Consider the following 26836-nt stretch of genomic DNA (forward strand, 5'->3'; position numbering starts at 1 on the left):
GCCCCTCCGGCTGTGCACCTGCAGTCCCTCTGGCTTCATCAAGAGCTTCTTAACTGGCTGTGTTTCCCATCAGGTCAGCCCTGCCCGTCCCTCCCCAGGTCTTTATTCTTTCCCTCCCTGTGTTGTGGCTGTGATGGGAAGAGACACAGTTGAGGTGGAGGATGGAAGCCTGGAAGGAGGCACTCCCAGCTCTGTGGGGCCATGGTCCACCCTTTCGTGGGCTGGACATCACACTGCCTGCAGATGAGGGGAGAGTGGAGAGGAGGCTGAGGGGAGGGAAGCAGAGGGGAGGGTGGGAAGGGCTGGGGTTTGGGTGCACACCCTGGAGACGGTCCTCGAGAGCCGGCAGAGACCTATGGTTACGAGCATCAAACAAGCAGGCCCTGTGTCCTCCTCTGAGCAGCAGTGTAAGCCTGGATAAGAGCTCGTGAACCTTCTGGAGCCTCGGTTTCCTCATGCATAAAAGGAGACGATAACAGCAGCATGGAGAAGGCCTGGCACATGGAAAGCACTACAGCAATGCAGCTTGTCATTACAGCCATGCCTCTGTGATTAACTGGCTAGGTGCCCTTTGGGCAAGTGACTTAACCTTTATTTGACTTAGTCCCCTCCCTTGTAAGAAACACCAGACAGGATTATTGTGAAAACTATATCCTAACCCAATAACAGGCAGGTATTAGGAAACGGGACATGGCTTGCTCTTAGCTCAATCCTCCAGGCTGTAGAGGCCAGGACTGGGCTCCAAATCCTGACCTCAGGGCTCCCAGTCCAGCACCTGGTGTCATGTTAGGGGAACAGTGCTGCTCCTGAAAAGAGGATCCACGGGGAGCCCCAGAGGAGATAGCTAAGCGTGGCTCTGGGTCCTCAGAGCTCACACTCTCACACCCCCCTCCCCCAACCAAGCCCGTGGATGAAGACCAGCTCTTTAATTAAGAACTCCCACCCCACCTCACCCCTACACACACCCCTTCCCAGCTACTTGGAACCTTCTACGTGTGAGAGGTTCTCCTGAGGCGGAAGAATCTTAATTCCACAGAGCGCTAGCTCACTGAATCATCACACGGAGTGATGACTGAAGTAGGTGCTGGCATCTGCTTTGCAGATGCGGAAACTGAGGCTCAGAAACGTGTGTCCTCTGCCTAAGGTAAGTGGCAAAGCTAAGATTCCAAAGCACAACACAACTTTCCTTGAGGACCTGACTCCTTGCCAGGACAGGAAGTCAGAGATATTGCAGGATCCATCGCTAGGCATGCAGGCTGGAGAGACTTCCCCGGAACCCACTCTCCTCTGCCCAACACATCGCCAGGAAAGATGGCATGCCCAAGCCTTGGAGCCATCGCAGTGAGCTGGCTAGAACATTATCTATCCTCTCCCACTCAAAAAGCTCTTCTAAGAAAATCACTCCCCAAACTTCCACGCTTTATTACGATTCGAGGCACTTTATAACAGATGAGGACTCACCACATATCATGACAACCTAGTTAAGAGTAGCTCATCTAAGCCATGCCCTCGCCTCCAGACCTAACCCAGAGAAATGAGACTTTCTAGTTTCTGTAAAGAGAACAGCTGAGAAGCCCTCACTTCCTTGCTTCCATCACCTCTTCCCAAGACCAGAATGCTTCACTGCTAAGAGTTTTCCATCATGAATTTTACCTAAATGCCTCTTCTCATGAGATATCTTATATTCAAATGTCTATCAACAGTGGAATGGATAAATAAAGTGCAGTACAGTCAAAAGAGATTATACAGCAGTGAGAATGAATGACATATAACTTCACACAGCAGTAGGGCTAAACCCCACAAACAACAGCGAGCAAAAGATTCAAGAGAATATGTGCTGTAGGACTCCATTTAGATAAAGTACAGAAACAGGCAAACATCTATCTTGTTAGAAGTCAGGACTGTGGTTTCCCCTAAGGGTGGAGTGACTGAAAAAAGCATGAAGGGGCTTCTGAGGTGCTGATATCTTCATCTGGATATTAAACTTTGTGCAAATTCATCAAGCTATGTACTTACACTCTGTGCAGTTCTTTTATATACTCTCCTTCAATAAAGGGTTTGTTTTTTTTTTTAAAGAAACTCACTGAATTTTTCCATGAACCAAGTACTAAAATGAGCACATTACTTAATATAAATGGGCCCTATCTCCTTGGACCATCACACGTAGTGATGAACAAGGTGGGTGCTGGCATCAGCTTTGCAGATGAGGAAACTGAGGCTCAGAAAGGTGTGTTCTCCACCTAAGGACACACAGGAAGTAGCAGAGCTAAGATTCCAAAGAACAGCATCATTTTCCTTGATGGGCTGCCTTGCCTTCTTCCATGTTACACACACATCCTCAAAACGACAGGCGCTGCCGGCTCCCCATTCCCGCCCTGTAGGGGAGCCCGTGTCTGGTCCTTTACCTGCTTTGACGCGGATGTTGGGACTCCGGATCTTGCCGGCAGCATTCTCCGCGGTGCAGAAGTAGTCATTGTCGTGGATAAAGCTATTGAAGGCGGAGGGGGAGACGGGGTAGAGCTGCAGCGTCCCGTTGGCGTGGACGTGCCGGATGTGCGGCACGTCGTAGATGTCGTCCCCCGTGGCCAGGTACCATCGAAGGGCCGCACTGGGGGAGCCCGCGGCCGGGCAGGGCACCACCACCCCCACGGAGCTGGAGAAGGTCACCTGCTGCAAGGAGTCATTTACAAAGTAGAGGCTGGTGCCGACATCTTCAGGGCGGGCTGCAGGGGAGGGGAGAGGCTGGTTAGCGCCTGCTAATGATACCCTCGTAGGCCCGGGAGGCTGCAACACCCACGCTCATTCATAAAATGTTCAAGCGCCAGTCGTTCAACAGCACTATTGAGCGCTGACTGTACACCAGGCACTGGCGACGGTGAGTAAGAGACAGTTCCCACCCTGCAGAAGCTTCCAGCCTAGCACAGGGATGGCAAAAATTGAAACGTCTCGTCCTCCATGCCAAGCAAGTTCACGGACAGAGGCGGCCACCACTCTGCTATGGTGAAGGGTCCCAAGCCATAATCCACGTCCCCGCACCCCAGCCGCCCATCAACACTTTAGGAGAGACACTGAAATTGCTTAGACAACGGGTATTTATTGAGTACCTATTATACTCAGGGAGGTAGGTTCACACCCGGTCCCTTGGTTCATCTGTACAACGCTGAGAGGAGACAGTACCGCCTCTTCTTTTATCGTTCCCTTTTGGAGGCTGAGCAAGTTATGTGATTTGCCTGAGATGACACAGCTAATAAGCTACAGGAGTGAAATCTGAACCCACCGCTCTAAAGAGGATCTTAGCACACTTTCTATCACACCACAGCCAAAAGGTAAAAGGTCAGAGACCGGGCTTCCCTGGTGGCGCAGTGCTTGAGAGTCCGCCTGCCGATGCAGGGGACACGGGTTCGTGCCCCGGTCCGGGAGGATCCTACATGCCGCAGAGCGGCTGGGCCCGCGAGCCATGGCCGCTGGGCCTGCGCGTCCGGAGCCTGTGCTCCGCAACGGGAGAAGCCACAGCAGTGAGAGGCCCGCGTACAGCAAAAAAAAAAAAAGGTCAGAGACCGTGTTCTACGAGGAAGGGCTACACGAAGCGGGGATGCTGGCCTGGACGAGAAGAGACTGCAGAGCCTTCTTCCCCTCTGGAGGTCGATTTGGAAAATGTGTTGCCCCAGAGGATGGGATGAGGACTGGCCGCACCGTGGGTAGACCAGTCCAAGCTTGGGGACTAGAGACACCCACCCCCTCAAGTCTAAAACCATCCCTGACACTGACCAACCATGGAATTCCCTTCCCCTCTCTGACTCTCTGCTCCTTCACTTGTAAAATGGAGGGAGGATACACGAGGCTGCAAGGACCCCGTGCATCTCTGACATGTTGCCACTGCAACACTCAGTCACACGGGCGAACATGCTCACGACTGCAGCTACCTGACGACATCAAGGCCGCCTGACAAGGAGGACAGCTGTCTGCAACTCTCATCCCAGCCCAGGGCCTCGGTCTTGCCTGCCCTGGTGGGAAGCAGCCCCGAATGGTGGAATCAGGGCCTTCCCTCCCTACCAAGGAGCCTGCCCCCTTAAGAAGGGCCACCTCTGAACAAGTGGAAGCAAACCCAGGAAGAGGGGGCCTGGTCCCAGGTCTCCAGCTGGAAGCCACTCCCTCTCCACCAGGAAGATCAAGGAGCAAACAAACCACTCTGCCGCTTGTTTAAAGAACATTGCAGGGGACCCAACTTGACCTCAATTTCCACAACTTTATGGGGAGGGGAAGGGCCTGCATCCGACCATATTAATATTCTCGGCTTAACTCTGAGCCGAGCCTCCAGGGAGAATGTACCGGGCAGCTCATTGAGGAAGGCCATTAAGCCTCATTGGTCAGAGCAATTCACATCATCTCATAAAAAGCTGTGATGAAGCCATTAGCAGCAGCGCTGGAAAACACATCCATGGGCTCCTTGCTGGGGTGTCAGGGGCATCCTCTTAGCTGCAAATGCATTTGCCCTCCCTACCCGGCACTGCGTGCCCATAGCGGCTGCAGGGGGCGGAGGGGGGTGCCGGGGCACAGTGGGCAGCATAGCTTTCCCATCCACGTCCTCACGCTGCCTCCCCGGTGACAGTGTCGGTGCTGGTGGTAGAGAAGTCTGCTCGTGGAAGAGGGGACCCCAGTGGGGACCCTTGGAAGCCTGCCCAACTCACAGGGACTAGAGTATTCCCCAAGGTCATGAAATCATGCCATTCTGCAAGTAAGCAAACTGAGGCTTAGGAAGTTTCTCTTCGGATCCGCACTCCCCAGGTTCCCAGGAGCCTGCTTGCCTTCTGAAAGACTTCTTTATTGACATTCAGTCAACAATTATTCGTTAAGCATCTTCTACATGCCAGGCACTGTTGTAAGCACTTTACTCGTGTGACTTTTAGTCCTCCCAACAACCCTGTGAGGGAGGTATTATTCTTTTTTTATTTTTTTGCCGTACGCGGGCCTCTCACTGTTGTGGCCTCTCCCGTTGTGGAGCACAGGCTCCGGACGCGCAGGCTCAGCGGCCATGGCTCACGGGCCCAGCCGCTCCGCAGCATGTGGGATCCTCCCGGACCGGGGCACGAACCCGTGTCCCCTGCATCGGCAGGCGGACTCTCAACCACTGCGCCACCAGGGAAGCCCAGGAGGTATTATTCTTATTCCAGTTCACAGATGAGGAAACTAACGCACTGAGAGATCAAAGAGACTTTCCCAAGACCACATGACCAGTAAGTGAGGGCTCTGGGACTCAGACTCAGGCAATCTGAGCCCGGAGTCTGATTTCTTAACCCTTAGATGATTGTAACCACTGCAGTAATAAAGAGGGGGCTTATATCTCCCTCAAACACCACCTGGCCTCCAACTTCCCTTTTCAGCTGGCCAAGAACAGGATTAATATATCCACATGCCTGTGCACGCACACCCCCTGGGAGGGGGCCCATGTTGGACTCAACATTTCAGACAATGCTTAGCCTGTGGGCGCAGGAACATCACTCTGGGGTTCTGGGTACTTCCTGAGACAACCTAGTTAATCAGACACCCTCACCGTGGCGGTTTTATGGCTTTTGGAAGCCAAAATCCATCAAGGAACAGAAAGAGGCATAATGTAGACATTATGCCTGACAAATGGACTTAGGAAGCTGAGAAAGATCCCTGACAGAGAAAAACTCAGGAATTTGTGATTCAAGGGGCAGCATAAGAAAATATTTAAGGATCAGTATGAAGTAGCCCTCAGTGATGATAAGACCAGCAGCAATACTACTAGCCAGGGGATATGGGGACGTATGTATACGTATAGCTGATTCACTTTGTTATAAAGCAGAAACTAACACACCATTGTAAAGCAGTTACACTCCAATAAAGATGTTAAAAAAAAAAAAAACTACTGCTAGCCACCATGGAGTTCACCAACTACAGGCCAGGCTGGGTGCTAGACCTGTTACAGGTGTCCTCTCACTTAATCTCATGATTCTCTAGGGGATGCTATTATTATCATCCCATTGTACAGATAAGGAAATCAAGGCTCTGAAAAGTTAACTAATTTACCCAAAGTAACCCAGAGTGAAAGTATTAGAGCTGGGCCAGAACCCAACTTTGCCGCCTTCAGAGCCTGGGGGCGAAACTGCCCTTCTGTATGAACCATACCGAAGACAAAAGGAATCAAACCACAAAACCTGGTTTTCCAGGCTGGGTATCCCTCCCCATCGTTTCTTCCATCCCAAACCCACAGTCAATACACATTCCTGGTCTTCTCTCCTGTCTGGAAATCCATCCCACCCTCCCTGCAGAGACAACCCCCGGGGACCAGGCTTCTCTCGGCTCCGGGCCCCAGGAAGGACTGTCAGCCACAATAGCAACAGCCTTCCTGCTCTCTGGGCCTCCGATCCTGCCAGAGCCAAGGACACGGGGTTCTCAGCAACTACAAATGGGTAGATGTAATTGATGAATTGACTGGGATTGTCCAGCCACCTGTCAGGGCTGAAGAAACAGCGGATTTATAGCAAAAGGTGAGTAGCCTCATATTTCTCCCACCCTGGTATGTGAGCTGCTGTCTTCTGGGTCTGGGGGAGCTGGGGAGGATTAGACAAACCATTCATTTCAGCTTATAGCTCTGACAGTGCATTGCCATTATGAAACATCACCCTCAGGTGTAAAACAATAGCATTTTGCACTTACTTTGGGCTCATATTTTACCATCACAAGGCACCTGTCAGCCTGGAATGCAGAAGCCTTTAAATAAATATTAATTCAGCCTCACCCCACCTGCCAAGAGAAAGGAATAAGCAAATCTATAAAGGGGAAACTGAGGCACTAATCCCCTGAAATCTCTGCCATGTGCTAAGATGAAGGTTGGCACAGGGCACCAGTGAGTGGCTGCAGTAGCAATGGGTACGATCAGTCACCAGCCACGGCAGGGGGAGTAGCAGGGGTCTGGGGGCCTCACCCCCACCTCACGGAGTCTGGAGAGGCTTCAATGGTGGCAGCTTTCCCTCCTCAGACTGTTTGAATCTTCAGAGCAGTGACAAAGCCTCAGCCAGCTCTGAGGAGCACAGAAGCATGGGACAATAGTCAGAGACCCAGGACAAGTCTGACAGTGCTACCTTCCCTCCTGGGGCTCATTCCTGACCTGCTGTGTGACCTCAGGCAACCCACTTAGCCTTTCTGAGGCTCAATGTCCTCATTCACAAAAGGGGGGACTGTACCACCTTACCTGTCCCCCAGGGCTGCTGAGCAGGTAAAACAGGATGTGAAAGTACTTGGTTCCCCATAATGAGGATGCAGGACTAGGAGGGATGGGATTGTTATTCGCATCCCAGTGGTTCCCCGAGGGGACCAGGGAGGCGAAAGTTACTGCAAAGGGTGGCCAGGGCCCAGCCCCCCACTGCAGTCCCGCACCCGAGGGTGACTCCTGCACCCTTGAATGCTCTCCTCTCCCAGGTCCTTCCTGACCCGAGGCCAGGAAAGACTTGTTCCTTCAGGAGATTTTTACTCAGCACAAGCCACATGCTCAGCAGGACCCCAGGTGTGGTGGAAAGCATCAAAGGCCAGGGAAAACGGCCCCCACCATCCAGGAGCTTGCAAAGGAGATGGGGGCAGAAGAGGGTTAACCCACCACCCAGGGCAGAGTTTGCAGAAGGGTTTATGGCCCTTTCCCTAATTTCATTTTGGCTGTACACCTACTCCCCTGGAGGCTTAGTGGCCTGGCTGATGGTACAGAGTTCTCAAAAGAAAGGAGACTCACTGATTGAGCGCCTACTGTGTGCTACAAGGGCATTTCCTCACATAATCCTCACGCAGAGGTACGAGGGGGGCTCTGTGAGTCTCATCTTACAGGTGAGGACAAAGAGGCTCATGGGGGGAGATTTTCCAAGATCGTACAGCCAAGGAGGCCACCAGGCCAACATTCAGTCGAAGTCTGCCTGGCTCCCAAGCCCGAGTTTTTTCCAACACAACGCTGAAGAGTTCAAAGTTTGGGACCTTATGAGGATTTTCTTTCATTTCTTCTCTGGAAGCCAGTCCAAATTTGGAAAGCAAATCTTTGGACAGGAAACTCTGACTCTCCCGACTTTTCCCTAAATCTCAGCCATCCCCCCAGCTCGTTCTTCCCTCTGCAGACAGAAGCAGGCAGATTTACAGAGAGAAGGAGAGGACGGAGAAACACTTCATAAATAAAGAGAGAGAGATCAGATCAACAGCAAAGCTTCTTCTGGTCAAAGGGGAAATGGATTTTTAATAGAAAATGGAAGTTATGAGCTTGGTTGTGATGTGACAGACGCCCAGACTTAAGCCCATTTAATCTTCTCCGCCGGGTAACACTGAGCACCACCCTGATGCCGTGTTTCATAAAACAGCCTCCAAATGGCTGGGAGATTAGAAGCGTAGAAATAGCACAGCAATATTTTTAAACCAGAAATCGCCCCCAGGCATTTGGGCTGCCCCAGGGTCACCCCTGAAACCTAAATATCCATCGCATCAACTCGTCCGTCTGCCCTGCGCTGTCTGGCCATCGGGATTAGTTTGGCGAAGGAAACTCAACACCCACGCAGTCGACACCCAGGGGCCCCCCACCCCACCTGCCTGGGTTGGGATGGAGGTGTCTGGCCAACTGAGGCTTCCACCCAGGTGCACTTTGAATTATCCCCATGTCATCATCTCCAGTCATCGTAAATGACAACCTGAGGGGACTGAAGTGTTAACGCCTCACCACCTCCACAGGGAGAGATGAGTCACTTCTTCTCTTCCTTTACAATATTTAGTTTCATTCACTGGATCTTTCATCCAGGAGCATCTGCCAGTGCTGGAGTCCCTGCCACCTGCACCCGCCCGAGAGATGGGCAAGAGCCTGCAAGGGGTATCCAGCCCTGGGCACGGGAGTGTGGCTGGATGGTAGCAGCGGGGAGGAGGAACAGGCAGGGCTCCCCTGCAGGCCTATGAGCTCCCCGTCTCGGTCACCACTCTGTTCCCTGGGCCTAGCACAGCACTAGGCACTTAGCACAGTGGTTAAACGCCCAGACTCTGGTGCCAGGCTCCCCAGGTTTGAATCCTTGCTCTGCCCCTTACAAGCAGGGTAACTGCAGGCAAGATTACCTCGCCTCTCTACACCTCGGTTTCCTCATCTATAAAATGGGGGTGACTATATCTACTTCAAGCGTTGTTAGATTGGATGAGTTAATATGTATGACAGTTTCCGGTACGTGTAAGTGGTAGAGGTAACCACCTAAGTATTCACTGCCGTTGTTATAAATATTGTCATGATAGCAGGTAGGCAGGAAGTATATCCCACAACAAATACCTCTCACCAATGATGGTGATGATGATGATACCTTCAGACAGTAGTTCTCAAACATTTCTATGCATAAGAGCCACCTGGAGAGCTTGTTAAACATGCACATCCTCAGATACCAGATTCACTGAGTCTGTCACAGGGCCAGGGAACTCTATTTCTGAGGCAGGCGGTCCTCCGTCTACACTCAGAGTAATGCTCCATAGGAAAAAGATTTGCCATACTGGACTTCAAACCACTCTCCCAGCCACAGACCATTCTCGTGGGCTTGCTTAACAGAACCTCAGCACCTCATTAAGTAACTTAATTTGGCGATCGGGTTAATGAAATGATAACGGCGTGATCAATATACAGAACACTGCCACAGCTACACGGCTCCCGGGACGCACACAAAGCGCTGGTTGTTTTAATGCACATGTGAGGTTCCTTAGATTCATTTGCAAGGTTGATTACTCCGCTGCATCTCCACACACAGGTTTTCATAAAAGAGATGTAGTATTTGTCTTCACTCTGTTCTTATTCCATAGTTGGAAACACCGGGTCCAGAGAGGATCAGCCAGTGGGGTCTCAGGTCAACCACCATGTCCATCCAAAACCCAGGTGAGAGGGCTTCCCTGGTGGCGCAGTGGTTGAGAGTCCGCCTGCCGATGCAGGGGACACGGGTTCGTGCCCCGATCCCGGAAGATCCCACATGCCACGGAGCGGCTGGGTCCGCGAGCCATGGCCGCGGAGCCTGTGTGTCCGGAGCCTGTGCTCCGCAACGGGAGAGGCCACAGCAGTGAGAGGCCCGCGTACAGCAAAAAAAAAATAAAAAAAACAAAACCCAGGTGAGGACCAGGGAGACGGGGTCTGGCCCCTCCATCAGAAAACCCCGTTATGGTGTGTTCACACCTTGGAGGCAATCGGAGTCTAGATTCTGAGGAGGGGAAGGGCCAGTCTCCCCAGACAGCATCTGAGCATTTACAGGCAACCAGAACTTGTTGTGCAGCTGGGACCAAGTCCCAGACCTTCTGTCCCCAAACCTGGCACGCTTGCTTTACCTCCATCCTCACCTTCATCAGGGCCACCATTTCTTTTCAGCACCAATTGTGTGCCAGGCGCTGTGAGAAGCCTTTTCCTTGCATTACAGTGCATTTAATCCTTATGAGCGCCCTCTAATGTAGCTACTGCCCAAGATCCCATTTTACAGATAAGAAAACAGGATCTTCAAGGGATCAAGTAATTTCCTAGGTGGCACAGCCAGGGCTGACAGAGCAGCATTTCAAACCCCAGCCTCCCTTCCTCTGGCTGTGTTTCTCAACGGGAGCACCACCTTCTATTCTCAGGATGTCTCCAAGATGTGATCGTCCTATAAGGCGGGTTTCTGATGAAGGAGAGCCACTTGGGGAATGACAGTTCTGAATTCTTTGGGACTGCCCCAGGCATCAGACATTTCATCCCTTATCATCGCTCCCTGCCCTCCACTATATCCTCCTTACTCTAGTGACTAAAATAACCAAAAAGCATCCCCTCAGTTTCCAAACAGCCCTAAGGGAACAGTACCACCCCAATGAGAAGCACTGCTCCAGTGCCCAAGTGGTCACCTCTGTCCATCAGAAACAGGTTTTTTTTTTCTTTTTTCTTAAGATTCTTAGCACAAACATAGTTCCTGTAACCAGCAACCAGAAACCTCTGAGATCCAGTAAAGATCAGTCATCCTTCAACCTACAAGGCCCCTCACCATCAGCTTCAGGAGAAGTTATGAGCAACAGCTGACAGTCAAACAGACTCTTTAATCTTCCAGCCCCTTCTAGACAGGGCCTGTCAAAGGAACGCCCCTTATGGCCAGAAAGGTCTTTCCTGGGAGTCGGCTCAGACAGCACAGTTGTCCCCAGAGATTCCTAGATTTAGACTCTTCACACTGGAGAGACTTAAGAGATTATTTTGTTCAATCTCCTCCATTTACAGATGGGGAGAGTGAGTCCTGGAGAGTCATGTGCCCCAGGTGCACAGCTGGCCAGTGTCCTGGCCAGAACCAGACCCCCGTCTCCACCGCTCTTGCAATGCTGGCCGCTCCACTTTCAGATCCCAGCAACCCAGGCACGGAGGGCATCATGGAGAAAGGAAATGATGTCACAGGAGGGAGCATTAGAGGGACCAGGGCTGCTGGCTGCCCAGAGGAGAGGGCTCAGGTGGGCAGTTCATCTGTCTACAAGTAGTCAAAGTATTGTCAGGTAGAAGAGGGTTTCACCTGGATTTCTGTGGCCTAAAAGGTAGGAGCAGAGCCAGTGAGCAGAAGGTCCAGGACCAAGACAGTGGCTGACTGTAAGGCTGGGAGCTGTAATAGTCAGAGCTGGCTGGCCAGGCATGGCCTCCTTGAAAGGAAGGAGTTTCCAGTGGCTGGAAGAGCTGGAGCAGAGGAAGAACAACACTGGTGGGACAGTGCAGAGGGGATCAGACAGCTGATTAGGGGACGGATTCCATGTCCCTGAAGGTGCCTTCCAACCTGGAAGATTTTGACCCATGGCTGTCACACCCCCAGAGCAGGTCCCCCACCCACCTTCTCCCCCATGGCTCTGGGAGGCCACCCTAGATACAGGGTGTCCATGACCCTGAGTCAGCTGGGCTCTCAGGGCCTGGATTCCAGTAATCGCTGTGACCTCAAACAAGGTGACCCAAGGTGGGACCCTGTGCCTACTCCCCTTCCCACAAAAAAACTGTGGAGTCCCAGCAGGGGGAACACCCTCAGGGGCGTGTCCAGAGGATTATGGGCTAAACTCACATCTGAGGACCTGGGAAGGGAGCAGAGGTAAGCTCCTCCCACTGCCCCCAGGCACTGGGGCCACAGGGAATCTGCCAAGTCTACTCCATGAAGACGGTTGGCAGCCTGGCTTTGTCTCATCAGCTGTTCCCCATGTTGATGAAAAGCAAAGGCTAGGAAAATTCTCCATATGTGTGAGGCCCAGGGAGGGGGAGACAGCCACACACAGCTGTGAGACCTTCGTTGTTCCTGTATCATGAGATGACAGTAATTATACCTCACATTTCAGCAGAGCATTTATAAGGCTAAAACTGATTTGCTGTGGTTTTACATGTGTGTGTTTATATGTTGCCCTCTTCAGTTTACAAAGCATTGTCACACGCTATACCATTGTATGGCCTTCTCCCTTTTTGTGCATATGCAATAGCAATCGCTCTGGGGGACAGCCAGGACAGGGGTTATTTTGCCCATTTTACAGATTGGGAAATAGAGGCACATGAACTATTAGGTAACGTGCCTATATCAGACAGCTGAGCTTTGTTTTCTAGGTCTATGGACAATGCTTCACACACACACACACACACACGGAGTTTAATGGAGATGCAACTTGCCTTTGAATAACTGTTCTAAATGAAGATGGTGACCTTGGAAACTGTCAGTGCAAGCAGCGTGTAGAGCAAGGGCATGGGGAAGTGGGGCAGGGGGTGGCTGAATGGATGAGGGGATAGCAGCTGGATGGCAGGGGTGGTGCCCAAGGCTAATGCTATTCATGCTAAAGCAGCACAGGACAAACAGCTGTTAAACAGGGCACACAGGCTGTTGTGCCACAGCCCCGCACCCCGCCACTCACAGGACCCACAGGCCACAACCTGCCATTAGCAGCACCTGACCTCTGTGTCATATGCTGCTTCCCTGGGTCATATGGCTGACTGGGTTATGGAGGGAGGAGTGGTCCAGGGATCCCCAAGGTCACGGGCTGTCAAGGGTGTTCTCTATACATGAAACTACCTGAAAAACAGCAAAGTTCATCCTAGCAGGGAAAGACAGAAATCCATCCAGCTACAAGGTATGGGGGCTCACCCTGTGCAGCCCACGTACATAGGTTTATGGCATTAAATCAGGCTAGTTCTTACTGTGTCCAGTCATGGTAGAGATTTATCAACCAACCCCAGCCTTCCTTTGGTAGGTATGAGACTGGCCTTTGTCTCACCCTCAAATCCAAATCTGGAGCCAACCTGTGCCCTCACCTTTTCTACAACTGCCACCAGCTGTGGCTGGGGAAAGGGAATGTGCTGGATGCTCCCCCCCCCAGGGACACCCAGGTGGCTGCATGGCCTCAGCTATCTGGCTGAGGATGGGTCCTGCAGGCTACCCAGCTGATAGGTGACAGAAGGAAGCTGTGATGTCCCCTGCCCTGGCCACCATTCAGCCTTTCTTACTGCTACAAAGTCTAAGTCAGTTGGCTTGGCCAAAACTGTGGCTCATTAGTACAACCATTTGGGACAGAAGCGGATGCTCTACTTTGGGGGGGGAGGGGGGTGAAGCTGGGAGTGGTGCAGAAAAAAGAAGAGGTCTAAGGTTTATGGAAAACGAGTTATATTCTAGGTACTTCATATGTATTATCTCCTTTAATCCCATTTCATAGCTGGAGAAAGTGAGGTTCAGAGTGGTCCAAGGTCACCTACTAAGTGCAGAGCCAGGATGCGAATGAAGGGTTTGGCTTGACTCAGAATATCCACTGCACCATCGAATTGCAATCTTTTTTATTTTTCTTCGCAATTCTAGTACAGAAAATGCTCTGGTTGGAAGAACTGGGGGAGGGAGGCTTGAAGCTCTGCCCACTGGCCCTCTCCTTCTCTCCCTCCAGCCATCCCCTGAGGCTCTACCCAACACCTTAGGGCTCCACCCCACCTCCTTCAGAAACCTCTGTGGGCTCTGGTGGACCAGGGCTCTCCCAGATCATTAAATGTGCAGAAAAACACTCTGGGAGGCCTTGGAGCTGCACCTGCCAGGGTGGGATTTGCCCAGGGCCCCGGAAATGCAGACAGAATCATTCCCGAAGACACCCCCCCGACTGTGGGCACCCCAGCTGGCTCTCTGGGAAGGAGCACTCCAGCTGCCCTGAACTGTGAGCTCTTCAAGCATTACCCCCAACTCTTTATACACCCATCCTTCTGACCACAGTGCCTGCCTTTCACCGCGCCCCCAACCACAGCATGTGACAGAAGGCGCCTTAACAATGGTAGAAGCAGCAGCTGGGGGCTCTTCCCCTCAGAGGCCACAACCCCCTCCCAAGCTGGACACTGACAAACCAGCAGGGTGAAAGAGCATTTTGCCTCACTTGATACCCTCTTCCCATCAGCTGCTGCTTCTCCACCCACTGACCACAGCCCTAAGCCTCCTCCATTCTGGGGGTGCACTCACCAGAAGGCAAATGTTGGCCCTGGATCCCCATAGCAGGTGTGCCCCTCTCTTCTTCCTGCAGTACAAGAGGGACAACCCACACCCAAAGTTTGGTCCGCCTTCGGGTGTCTCTGCCACTGGTCACCCATTCCACCCCAGTTGCAAGCTCGGGGGCTGCCTTGCCAGAAGAAAAACTCAGTGCTGAGCGCCTGTAGGCCTAAAACTCAGAGGCAAGAGAGAAGCACTACCCAAAACATCTTCCTTCTCCCCACTCTTGCCCCACCCCCATTCCACAGAAGCAAAAGCCACTGCCTGGCTGCAACTGAGGCTGAGATCAAGATGCTGCTACTCACAGAGGGTGAGGAGGCTCTTGGCCTGGCTAGGTGAGCATGCAAACCGGTATGCAAATTATATGCAAATCCAGGGCCTGCCTTTGGGTTCCTGGCACCCTGTCATGTCTGCTGCCTGTGGCTCACCACATTCATGCACCTGGGTGCTGGTTAGAATCTACTGAGCTAGGGGCTGAGAAAGCACTTCGGAAGCTGGGGGCGTTTCCTCTTGACTGCTTCCAATGCCCCCAAGAAACACCTCCTCCAAGATCACGTGGGAGGGAAGAATCTCCCAGCTTGGTGCCTGTACCCCCCAAAAAAGCTCTCTGAACATCCACCCTCCCTTCAACTCAGCCACAAATAAAATCGTCCTTCACCAAGCTGAGCAGGGGACCAAGCAAGTCACAAGGGTGGAATTCCTGAAGACCCGGAGAAGGTAAGGGGGACTGGAGGTCTGCACCCCTCTGACAAAAGCCAACAGCCCATGAGGTGCCCTGTGCAGACAATCACCCTGTGTCTGGCCGTGGGGGGGCGGCGCAAGCATCGCTGGGCCAACCCCACTCTCCACCCCTGCCATTTGCTTGCCCACCTTCTCTCGATTCCTCAATCTGAGAAAAATGAGCCTATTCAGCCAGTCTACTGGGATCTGCTCAACTTAAGCGCTGCCTTTGGGTCAACTGCTTACTTGCTTTTTGTTTCTAACTGAGCTCCCTAGTCTGCTGCAGAAATATATTCAAGGCAGCTGACTTTGATGCCCAGAAATACGAAGCATCTGAAAGGTTTGTCGGGCATCAAGGCAATCCCATTCTCCCCCAAGTTATCCTAGCACCCAGGGCCTCTCTGCCTACCCACCCTCTCCCCAATGTTCACTGGTCTTTCACCTCCTTCCACTAAGTTGTGTTTGCCATTTCGAGATTTTAAAAACACATTCCCTGAGTGCCCACCCCCCTTTTAATTAGACTCTGAACAGAGTGTTAGAGATTTTCTTAATGGCTTGTCGAAGGCTTTTAATTTGGTCTTCTCTAGAGAGAAGAACCATGAGTCCCCATCCGAGAGGTTGGGGGGGAAATGAAAAAATCAATGCACCCCATTATTTTGGCTTTTAGAAAACAGGAATTTTAGTGCCGGGGAAGCTTGCTCTTTTACACAGTAAAAATGCAAATGCAGGCAACACAGATGCTGGCACGCTGGATGTAACAACGGAGAGAGCCTCGCTGGGGTTCATCTGGCTGCCCGAACCTGGATTTGTTTTGGCAATAATAAGGCAGTTATTGAAGACTCGACAACCGATTATTAAAACACCTTCCCAGTTTAGTTCTGGGGAATCAGTCTGAGCTCAGGCTTCATCAAAAAAACGTATTTCGAGAGGAATGGAAATAACAGACGCTTAAAACACATTCAATAACTGCTTAATTCCATCCAGAGGACGCTCCATCTCATCTTGTTTTCTCCTCCCTCTCTCTCTGCCTCCTCCCCCTCCTCACAGATGGACGTACAAATTATCGCAAGAGGATATTGTTTTCTGTAACAGGCTCGAACACTCACATTTACATTTTCCTTGGTGGCGCGGGGGTGACTGGCAACGGGAGAGAAAAATACACCAAACCCCATCTTCGCCGCTCTCACCACATCAACATCTTCCCCCAGCCGCCTCTGCCACCACCACGCCACCCCGAGCAGAACAGGCCCCGGGGACCAGCCTGGCACCTAAGACCCAATTAAGGCACGAAGGAAAAGAAAGGCCTGTCTGGCAAGTCGCCCTGGCGCCCAGCGCAGATGCTGGAGCCTCTGAATGGCAGGGGCGCGGGAGCTCTGCAGACCCAAAGGCCACTTAGGTGCCGCCTCACCTGGCACCTCCAGCCTCCCACAGGCCCAAGGCCAGAGCTACTTGCTTCTCCTGTTGGAGAGGATTTTGCCCCTCGGGCCGTCCTGCCGCCTTCTGGGCCTTTCTCCACCCCCATCCCCACCTGCCCCTTCCCTATCAAATAGCTTGGGCTTCATTTATTAATGGCCGGCTTCTGGAAGGGGGAGGGGAGAGTCCATGAGGTATTTGCTAGGGGGCCTCGACTCCTGGGGAATGGGCTGCTCTGGAAGAGGTCTCCAGAAAGGGGGTGGGAGGTGTGTGTGGACAAAGCTGGGCAAGAGTGTGCCAGCAGCTCCAGCTTGTGCTTCCTCGCCCGACAAAATGGAAAGGGGTGGCGGGTGGAGAGGGAACTAGCCAGAGAGAAAGCTGCCGCTCCTCACCTTATGTATTTTTAATATTAATGTAATTAAAGCTGCGAGCCGAGCCAGCCTGCGGGGCGGAGGGAAGCAGGAAGAGCCTGGGGAGAGGGGGACTGCGGGTGGGGGGCCCGGGGGAACAGGAGGCAGGCTTCTTGCTCCGCGAACGGGGTATTAGAGGGTGCTGTGCGGGGTCAAGGGGTTAATCAACCTAGACCAGCCTTGGTGTGTCACCCCGTGGACCCCGCTGGGTCAGAGAAACTCAACTACTTTGTCCACGATTCAGGGGCCAGCCCTCGCCCCGCATCTCAGCGGCATCTTAGCCTTCAGTCTGGCTTTGACCGGGCGGTACTTACAAATAAAATAGGGTCACCCTCCTCTCCCAAAGCCACAAGATACTGCAGTCAGCTCCGGCAGGTTGCAGACTCCAGACCCCTGGGGCGTCGGCAAGGAAGGACCGGACCCGTCCGGGAGCGCCAACCCTCTGCTGGATTGCCCTTCCCCCATCGCCTAGGGGTCAAGAGTTGCAGCTGGGCCAGGTCAGCCGCCTGGGCAAAGGGGGTTGAGGCCGTCCCCCAGGGCGCGAAGGAGAAAAGTTAGAGGGCTGCACAGGTAAAGCTGAGCTCGTAAGAGCGTGTGTGCTTCTCAGCGCAAGGGCGCCGAGTTCGGCCGCCTCATCTCCCGCCATCTGTGCGCCCGGGGGCACGTCCTCTGCGACCGCCTGGAAGCCCGACAGCCGGGGACTGCCTGATCCCGACTCGGTGCCCAGGTGCCTCTGGTTGGAAATGACTGCTTCCAACCCCCAATCCCGGCTACCTCGAGAATCAGGTGCGCAGCGCTCCAGCAGCAGGTCTGGACATGCCGGACACCTGGACCCACCCTTAGCAACGCCTTCTCTCCGGGGAAAGCGACACGCGCCCCCCCCCCAACCCAAGACTCGTCCCCATGTCCGCTGACCAGGAGCCGGAGCGCAGACTCTCGCACCTTGGGGCGCGCTGCCCGAAGTGGCCAGGCGGCGCAGCCAAGCCGGGGCTAGCGCCCGGGGCAGGGCGTGAGGTGGGGCTGGACGAAGGCGACCTCTAGGTTTGGAGAACAAACTTGCTATTATAGGGACCCCAGGTCTCGGGACCCCCGGCTCTCCCCGCCCTGCATCCAGCCAGGGCGCGGATAAGAGCGGTGCGGTGCGGTGCCGTGCAGGGGGTCCGGGGCGGCGGAGGGGCGCGCGGTGGCAGAGAGGGAGTAAGCCGCGGCCCGGTTCCACCAGGACTCCCAGGTGAACAGTCACGGCCTAAGGAACCCTCGACTCGGAGGGCACCCCGGGGTCCCAGCGCCACCCAGCCGCAGGCAGCGGGCAAGGGGCTGGGGGAGGGGTCCGGGCAGAACGGCGGCCCGGCAACGAGCGGGGAGATGAGGGGCTGTCTCACCACCTCCCCGCCGGGCGCGCCCCAAAAAGGCAGGCGCGGGTGGCTGGCGGGGCGGTCCAGGGCGGACTCTTACCTGGCCGCTCCCCGGGTGCCTGCCCCTCCCCCGCTGCGCCCCATCCGGAGCCCCGCGCCGGGGTCCGTCCCCCACCCCACCCCCCGCCCCGGGCACCTGGAGCCCGCCGGGCACTCCGCCTCTCCGCCAGCCTCGCGCACCGCGTCCCCGCCGCCTCCGCCGCCCTGCCGCCCGCGCGGGTCTCACCTTTGTGTAAAGAGTCCAGGAGCAGGAGGAAAGTTACCAGCCACATGCCATAAAGAGGCCCTATTCTCCGGGGAGGTGGTCCTGTGGCCGGCCGTGCGGCAGCGCCTCTCCCCCGCTCAGCGCGCTCCCAGCCGCCCGCACTCCGCGCCCCGCTCTCTCTGCTCCTCAGCCCAGCGCTCGGCGGCGGCGGCGGCGGCGGCTCCTCCCTCCTCGGCTCCCTGGCTCCTGTCATCCGCGGGGCTGGGCTAGGCGCCGCTCTCCCCGCCCCCCCCGCCCCCCCGACGCGGCACCCCGGCCGGGGAGCGCCGCGCGAGCCCCGAGCCCACACGGCCCCCAGCCCCACAAGCCCAGGCACAGGGGCGGGGGCCCGGACCTTACGGCCTGGACCAGGGTTCGCCGTCTGAGAGGCGAGGGGTCCCCGCCACCCACCGGCTCCGAGCCTGCGGTCGCACACAGGCGTGTGTCATACATGTGCCAAGAGACCTCCCTGCTCGGGCCAAGGGAGCCCCGTGTTTCCTGGCCCAGTCACCTGGGGCCAAGGCAGCCTTCCTCTTTCCGACTCAGTTTACCCCCTGGGATGGGGGAGCACGGATGCTGGGAGTAAAAGCCAGACTGAGACCCTTTGGTGCCGGCCCGGGTTACTCCCCACCTCCAAGCTGAAAGCTGCCTGCCCTTCCAAGCCCCAGTTGCCTGTGCAAGCCTGCCTCGTGGGAAGCCCCGCTGAAGCCCGCCACCCCACCACTCTGCGGGAATTTTCCTCACACTGGGCACACTGTGATTACTCAGACATTATTTTCAATAAATAGTTTAATGTCAGCTGTATCTCGTGTATCTTCGTCCTTCATCCTTATGTCCCCCCCTACCCCACAGCTTTGTCACTAAGCAGAAATTGGTTTATTCCTTATGTCAATCTGCATAAAGTCGTCATAGAATTGAATAGGGCTGGAGTGAGGTATCTTCTCAGTTACAAAATGAATGTTGAGCACCTGCTGTGTGCCAGGCAGCAGGTTAGGCGTGGGGGCCCAAGGCATTTGCTCTTTAAAATATGTTAAAATATACATGACATAAAATTTACCATTTTAACTGCATTTAAGTGTACTCTTCAGCGGCATTTAGTACATTCTCAGTGCTGTGCAACCATCACCACTATCCATTTCCAGAACTTTTCATCATCCAAACAGAAACTCTGTACCCATTAAACAATAACTCCCTAGTCCCCAGCTCCTGGTAACCACTAATTTACTTTTCTGTCTCTATGAATTTGCCTCTTTTGGGTACTTCACTTAAGTGGAATCATACTATATTTGTCCTTTTGTGCCTGGCTTCTTTCACTTAGCATAATGACTTCAACGTTCATCCATGTTGTAACGTGTCAGAATTGTATTCCTTTTCATAGCTGAATAATATCCATTGTATGTACAGACCACATTTTGTTTATTCATTTGTCAGCGGACACTTGGGTTGCTTCCACCTTTTGGCGATCGTGAATAATGCTGCCATGAACATGGGTGTACAAGTATCTCTGCGAGACCGTGCTTTCAACTCTCTGGGGAGTGGTAATCGCTGGATCATATGGTAATTCTATTTTTAACTTTTTGAGGAACTGCCAGGTGCATTTACTTTTTTTGTATAGTACTTTCAGAGTTTAAAGGGCTCTCACCTGCAATCGCTCCGTGTAATCCTCACAATATCCTTTGAAGCTTTATCACTCCCCATTAAAACAGGTGAGAAAAATGAGGCTTAGCTTGTTCAAGGTCACCCAGTTTGTATCACAAGCAAGACCGGAACCCAGGTCCCCAGACTCCAGGGCAGCACTGCGTGCTCTGCACGTTGCTGCCTGCCCTCGTGGCCCAGATGCGTGATGTGAAGTCACCACTCCGAAGTGGATGCTTTTTCACTAGGTGTTCTGCCCTCTGTGAACACAGGCTTAGAACAGAGACATGGGGCAGACTGCAACAGGTGTTTGAGATGACCCAGCCCAGCCCTCCGCTTCACAGATGAGGAAGATGAGGCCCTGAGCAGGGAGGCGATGAACCTGCCTGGGGTCAGGCAGGCAGCGACGGAGCCCAGCCGTCTCCAGTCTTCTGGCTGATAGCTTCCCTCACCACCACCAGCCTACTGGGCTCATTCTTCCATCCTGTTCCTCCCCTTCTAAAGGAGATGGTTGCTGAGAGGAATCCAGTTATTTAAAACTAAGCCTATTGACCCAGGGCACCTGGTCAGGCCATGCCTAAAATAAGCTGCTAAGTCAGACAGGATGAAAGGGGCTGCTGCCTGTTGGGAGGGGACGGGCCCTGAATGCGCCTGGGGGTGTCAGCACAGCTGCTCGAGCCCCACATGCTGGAAGGAGAGAGGGGGACCCTCCGCTCTCCATTTACCTGAAGTACCTCCTCTATCCTAAGTGTCCCTTTTATGCTGGTTACACCTGAGGGCCTTTCAGGGACCACAACGCTGTGTGTAGAGAGTCAGGTGTTACCCGAAGGGTGAGGTCATTCAGTGTCTCCTGAAGAGGCCGAGTGGATGTGGGGAGCAGGGGTGGGCAGGTGAGGAGGGCAGACTCGGGACTCTCTCTAGCACAAGGAAGCTCTCTCTGTATATAATGTCATGGTTAACAGCATGACTTCAGAGCCAGAGCTTAGATCTCAGCCCAACTCTGCCGTTTACTAGCTGTGCAGTCCTGGGGAATTAATGTGTGCCGACCCCCGTTCCCTTACCTGTAAAGTGGGGACAGCCACAGCATCTGCCTCAGAGACCTGTTGTGAGGATTAAATAAGACAAGCCCCGTGGCTAGCACGCAGTAAGCACGGTAAATGTATATATCACTAATGTTATTGGCTTTTGCCCAGAGGACCTTGAACTGTAGGGGGTGGGGGAGGGAATAGCTCAATGGGAGGGGATGTTGGGATGACATCCTGCAGTCCCTATGGCAACAAGGCCAGAATTCAGGAGTTGGGAATCCGGGAAGAGGCCCCAGAAACACGGAAACAAGGTGTGCTTGAGGCTGGAAGGGCATAGAGTGACTGTCAGCAAGGAAAGGACCTGAAAACAGACGGTCCATATGCTTTTTGTATTTTCCATTTTCTAGGTTTTGTCCCTGCTTAGTATTTAGGAAAATATCTTTGCAAGTGACAGTCTGGCTCAGATGTGTTCCGAAGTCCCCTCTTAACTGGAGTTGTACTTGGGGAGCTATGGCAGAGTCAGCAACAATCACAGCAAGGGAACTCCAGGGAAGAGAGTGGGATGCTTGTTTCACCCACGCCCACGCCCAACCCTGATGCTCTCCTCCCACGGCTGACATTTTGGAGGGGCTAATTTTTTATTTTGATAAAAGGGACAATTCCTTCAAAGTTCCAACTTGGATGGAAGCCCTCACACCCACACACAAATATATGCACACCAATGTGAGAACAAACACAGTTGCCCAGGCAAACATCCATGTGTACAGGTAAACATAAATATTTAATGACAGGCACACCTGTGCTCAGATGCAATTTGAATACAATCCAAAAATCCTGCATTGACACCTTTGCATATGCCCTAATACATTTGTTTAAAGCCTCAAATGTGTGGGATTCATTTCCAGCAGGGACACACTGCTCATTTAAAAAGTGATTAATTAATTTCAATAATTTGTTGCATCAGAATGCTGGGTGATGATGTAGCTGGTGTGTGTGTGTTTTACCAATGCCAGTTGAAGCGGCTATATGAAGACACTGGAAGGTGAACCCTTTCCAATTCAGGTTAATCATGGATATTTGGGGGGTATTATTTTGCCATGTTACATTAGGACTAGAGCCATCATGAGAAACAACAGATGTTTTCATTGTTTAACTCAAACAACAGCTTATATATTTTGGATAATTTTCTTCAAAAACAAAGGCATATAATTATTTTAGCAAAGGCTTCTTATTGCTCTGAAATTCTGTAACAACTTCAGCATAAATATGGTTTTCATAAAAGGAATCAATACTGAACCAGGTCAATGGTAAAAACTTCACATTTGGGGTTATATAGCTAACTTGGGATTGACGTTTTTAGTACTAATTCATTGATTGGAGGAGAAAAAAACAAATAAGGATTTCCCCACCTTTTTTTCCAATTTGTAATTGATTTTAATGTTATATGAACAGTCTTGGACTACGATTCAGAAATCCTTGGTTCTAGTCTCATTTTTGCCACCTTAGCCAGCTGTGTGATCTTGGACGAGTCACTTTATCTTTCTGGGCCTCAGTTTCCTCACCTATGCACATTCTCTAATGCAGGCAGAGACAGAAATATGTATTTTCACGCACTGATACTCAGAAGCAAACAAAAAACACACCAAATAAACAGTTTTTGCTTCAACATGCACGTATATCTAAAATACTTCCATCTTCTTGAGATGAGGTGAATCATTGCAATTAATAGGCTATGGTGCCTATATAAAAAGGTAGTATGTGTCATTACATTACCCGGGCATTCCTTAAACCAAAATTCTATATGCTTAGCTCCGAGGATGTCTAGGTACATTTTGCCACTTACCCTCTCAACATTTTGGATTCTAGTATCATGGTCTTAAGCTCACGGAACAAAGGGCCCCAATCCCTGAGGCTCCTCCCCGACAGATGGAGTCTCTGGGGTTCCATGGCCCTTGTTCAGGCCACTGTCTCAGGAGGGTTGGTCAGGGGCTGCAGAAGCCCCCTCAATAATCATGGCCTCTCTTCCGCAGTCCCCTCTCTGCTCCCAACCCTGAAACTGGCTGAGAAGCCAACCCAGAGAGGTTCCATGAAGCCGGAATTCCGTGCAGCTGAAGCTCATTGCCAGGTCTCTCTCAGGGGTGGTGGTGGGGGAGGTGGGCGGAATCCAAACTAAGAGAGAAAGAAAAACAGGAAAATTCCATAAGTGGGAGCTCACTTTGCTGGCTTCCCGGGTTATCCTGCAGCTCTTCTGACCCATGAGGCACTCACAAATGTGTTCATCACATTGTATTGAAGCATCTTCTCTTCTGGAAAGCCTGGATGCTATGTTTTTCACTCCTTCTTTCTCAAGTACCCGGTGCCCCTTCTCTACCTGCGTAAGCCCCCTTGTGCAGCAAGGCCTGGTCAGGCACCCCCAGCTTTCTAGGACCAGCATGGACCAGCCCTCCTCTGGTCTCTACCTGCTGCAGACATCTTCTTGGCCTGTGGCACTCATCCCTTCATCCTGCATTGTGGCTGCTTATGCACATATCTGACTTGTCTCCTCTTCCAAACACTAGGTTCCAAGTCCTTTCGGTTTGTACCTGCAGAGCCTAGCCTGATGCCTCCTCACACGAGGGGCCACTCAGTGCCGATTTAATGACTAGACAAGCTCATTCTTACAGGGTTGCAAATACCCGATTACAACTTCACAGGTCATGCCTTTCAGAGGCATGTGCTTTAACTGGAATCAAAGCCTTAAGCTTTGCCCTTCTCATATGAGAGTTTCTGGCCTGGAAGAGTGAGTCCCGGAGCTGTAGGAGCACCGACCCTAAAGCTGGAGTCTCAGCAGATGCCCGCTCAGCCAGCATCACCATCATCTTCCTCAGGACTTTTGGGATCCAAAGGCTTCACATTTTCTTTCATTTCAGATCCTCGTCCAAAACAGACAGATCAGGCCAGAAGTGTTTTGTTCATTGTACAGATGAAGAAACTGAAACTCTAAGAGGTTTGTGATGTGCCCAGAGGCAGATCTACCATGAAACTAAGACAACTTATGCTCCAGGGTCCTGTAGTAATAAGTTCACAAAGTCAGATGGTATTGGTAATTTGGTAGAATACTACAGTTGACCTGCAATCTATTATGGCTTCTCTTCTTTTTTTTTTTTTTGTTTTTTTTTTTGTTTTTTTTTTTTTTTTGCGGTACGCGGGCCTCTCACTGTTGTGGCTTCTCCCGTTGCGGAGCACAGGCTCCGGACGCGCAGGCTCAGCGGCCATGGCTCACGGGCCCAGCCGCTCCGCGGCATGTGGGATCCTCCCGGACCGGGGCACGAACCCGTGTCCCCTGCATCGGCAGGCGGACTCTCAACCACTGCGCCACCAGGGAAGCCCTATTATGGCTTCTCTTCTTTTCTACTCTGATGTGCATTTGGATCTGACTCAGGATCTCCCAAAGTGAGTGAGTGATGGATCCATTCGATTTGGGATTGGTGAGATATATTTATGCGTAGAGAATGGTTAGCACTACTGTGTAGCCATCCCAGTGTAGGGAATGGCTGCAGGAATGCAACCACCCATTGGGCCAATTCACTTGGCTCTGTGACACGAAGTTTCAGGGCCCAAGTTGTATCACAGCATGATTATGGCCTGAGGTGCCTGCACTAGAGATGTGTGTCTTGGAAGAGAAACCAGGTTGGGAATGTATGGAGCCAGGAGCTGGTGTGTAAAATTGTGAGCAGAAGAAATGTTAAAATAAATTTTTAAGGCATTATAGAGGTGTGTCAGTCAGGCAGTGAGTTCACACAAATATTGTTATTTGTCCAGATTGTGTGATATCTGTGGTATTTGTCAGTTTTTTCAGAATTTGTCATTTGTGGCAATTTCTTTTTAGCATCCTAAATAATCACGTTTGTACCTCATTTTGTATTTATAGTTGTGTATTGTTTTCCTTAAGGAGGTCCCTTCGAAGGGTCTAAGCTTCAGGTCCTACAAAACCTGAGCCCATCCTAGGGACCTGTCCTGGGTCAGACCATGGAGGCTGAGCTGGGCCAAGAACCAGGTTTTCTGGATTCTGGTCCAGGGCTCTTCCCACCACAGTCCCTTGCCTCAGAGTATCACACAATGTGTAATTTATGTGTTTGTACAGTACCGCACACACAGAGGATGCTTAAAAATGCCACAGCCCCTGAAGAGATTGTCCTCCATGGTGAAGGCGAGGTCAAGGTCCGGCCCATAGAATTGGCCTTGACTTGGATGCTCAAAGCCCTCTTCCTAGGAAATCCGGCCACTTCAGTCCACAAACCAGAGGATCTCAGGGGTGGAAGACAGCTTAGAGTCCCCCTCTACACCCTTTCTGTGGGACAACGCCCCTCCCATCCCTGGGACGGAGCTACCAGCGTGAAGGACTGAGATGCCCCTCAAAGTCCAGGGGTTGTGGAAGACACCAGGAAGCCCCTCCAGCCACGCTGAGCAGAGAATGTCCACCTGTGGTGGGGGCAAAGCCACAGAGCCAGAGTGCCACAGTGGCAGGTGGAATGCTGTTTGGGATTGCCAAGGGAATGGGGGACACTGTGTGGGAACGGTGCGGGGGTACCAGCCCAACAGCCATAGACTTGGCGAGGAGGCCGGCCGGTGCCTTAGAGCCCACCTGACCGGCCCCACCTCACACCCCCCAGCTTTCTCCACCCCACCAGATAGGTGCTAACAGTCCCTGGTTAAATGCTGCCAGGGATGAGGGGCTCCCTCCCCACACGGAGTTCATCCTAATTTGACCCTCTGTGATCATGCACACTTTTCTTTACGGAGCCCAACCTGCCTTAGCCCGCTGGAGTTCACGGGCCCCGCCAGATGACAGCTTTTCAAATATCTTAGAACAGCCACCATAGCGCCGCCCTCCTACAAGCCTTCCTTTTGCCAGGCTAAATATCGCAGCTCTGTCAACCTCTCCGTTTCCAACATAATTTCCAGACCCTTCCCTCTCCTCGTTTCCCCTTTTGCACATATTTAACTTTAACAACATCTCTCTTAAAAGCAGAATGGCCCCAACACTCCAGATGAGATCTGAACAGCTCTGAGAACAGGAACTGTCACCCCCTTGGTAGGTATTCGACTTTCTCTGTGGCTCAGTATTTGATTGGCTTTTGGGGGCCAACACGCCAGTAAAGCTGGCCCTCTTTCCCATGAACTGCTGCTGACCTGTGACCCTGATGTGGATTCTTGGGGACGGGGTCAGGGTGGGATGCATGATTAGACACATTGCTTGTTGACCGCTGGGACAGGAAATGCTGCCTGGGTCAAATGGCATCGCTTACACACACCGGCTAAGACTCTCAACGACCCCTGAAGTCCTAGCTCAGCCCCAGTGACGGGGGCAGACTCAGCTGAGAATGCAGGCACGAAGAGCGGGAGGCCCAATTTCAGACCACGTGGCATGAAAGCGGAGCATCTCTACCACACGTGATCGTACTTAAACCCAGCTGAAAAGGCAAAAAGATTTTATACTGCATTTCCCAAGAGT

At 52.5% G+C, this 26836-nt stretch overlaps 1 protein-coding gene across 1 annotated transcript in view; it reads right to left on the minus strand.

Annotated features, from left to right (window-relative positions):
* The window catches only part of DSCAML1 (DS cell adhesion molecule like 1), a gene marked incomplete at its 3' end in the record, with an annotated part of 341904 nt that extends 323130 nt beyond the window's left edge, over positions 1-18774 (minus strand). The window contains exons 1-2 of the mRNA XM_082626503.1: positions 18665-18774; positions 2406-2723 (exon numbers count right to left, since the gene is read on the minus strand). Of these exons, the coding sequence (XP_082482629.1) occupies positions 2406-2723; positions 18665-18710 (364 nt within the window). The 5' untranslated portion in view covers positions 18711-18774. The remainder of the gene's footprint in view (positions 1-2405; positions 2724-18664) is intronic.
* Positions 18775-26836: the final 8062 nt, after the last annotated feature.

The sequence above is a fragment of the Mesoplodon mirus genome (genome assembly GCF_964341445.2).
Source record: "Mesoplodon mirus genome assembly, chromosome: 7".
NCBI lineage: Eukaryota > Metazoa > Chordata > Mammalia > Artiodactyla > Ziphiidae > Mesoplodon > Mesoplodon mirus.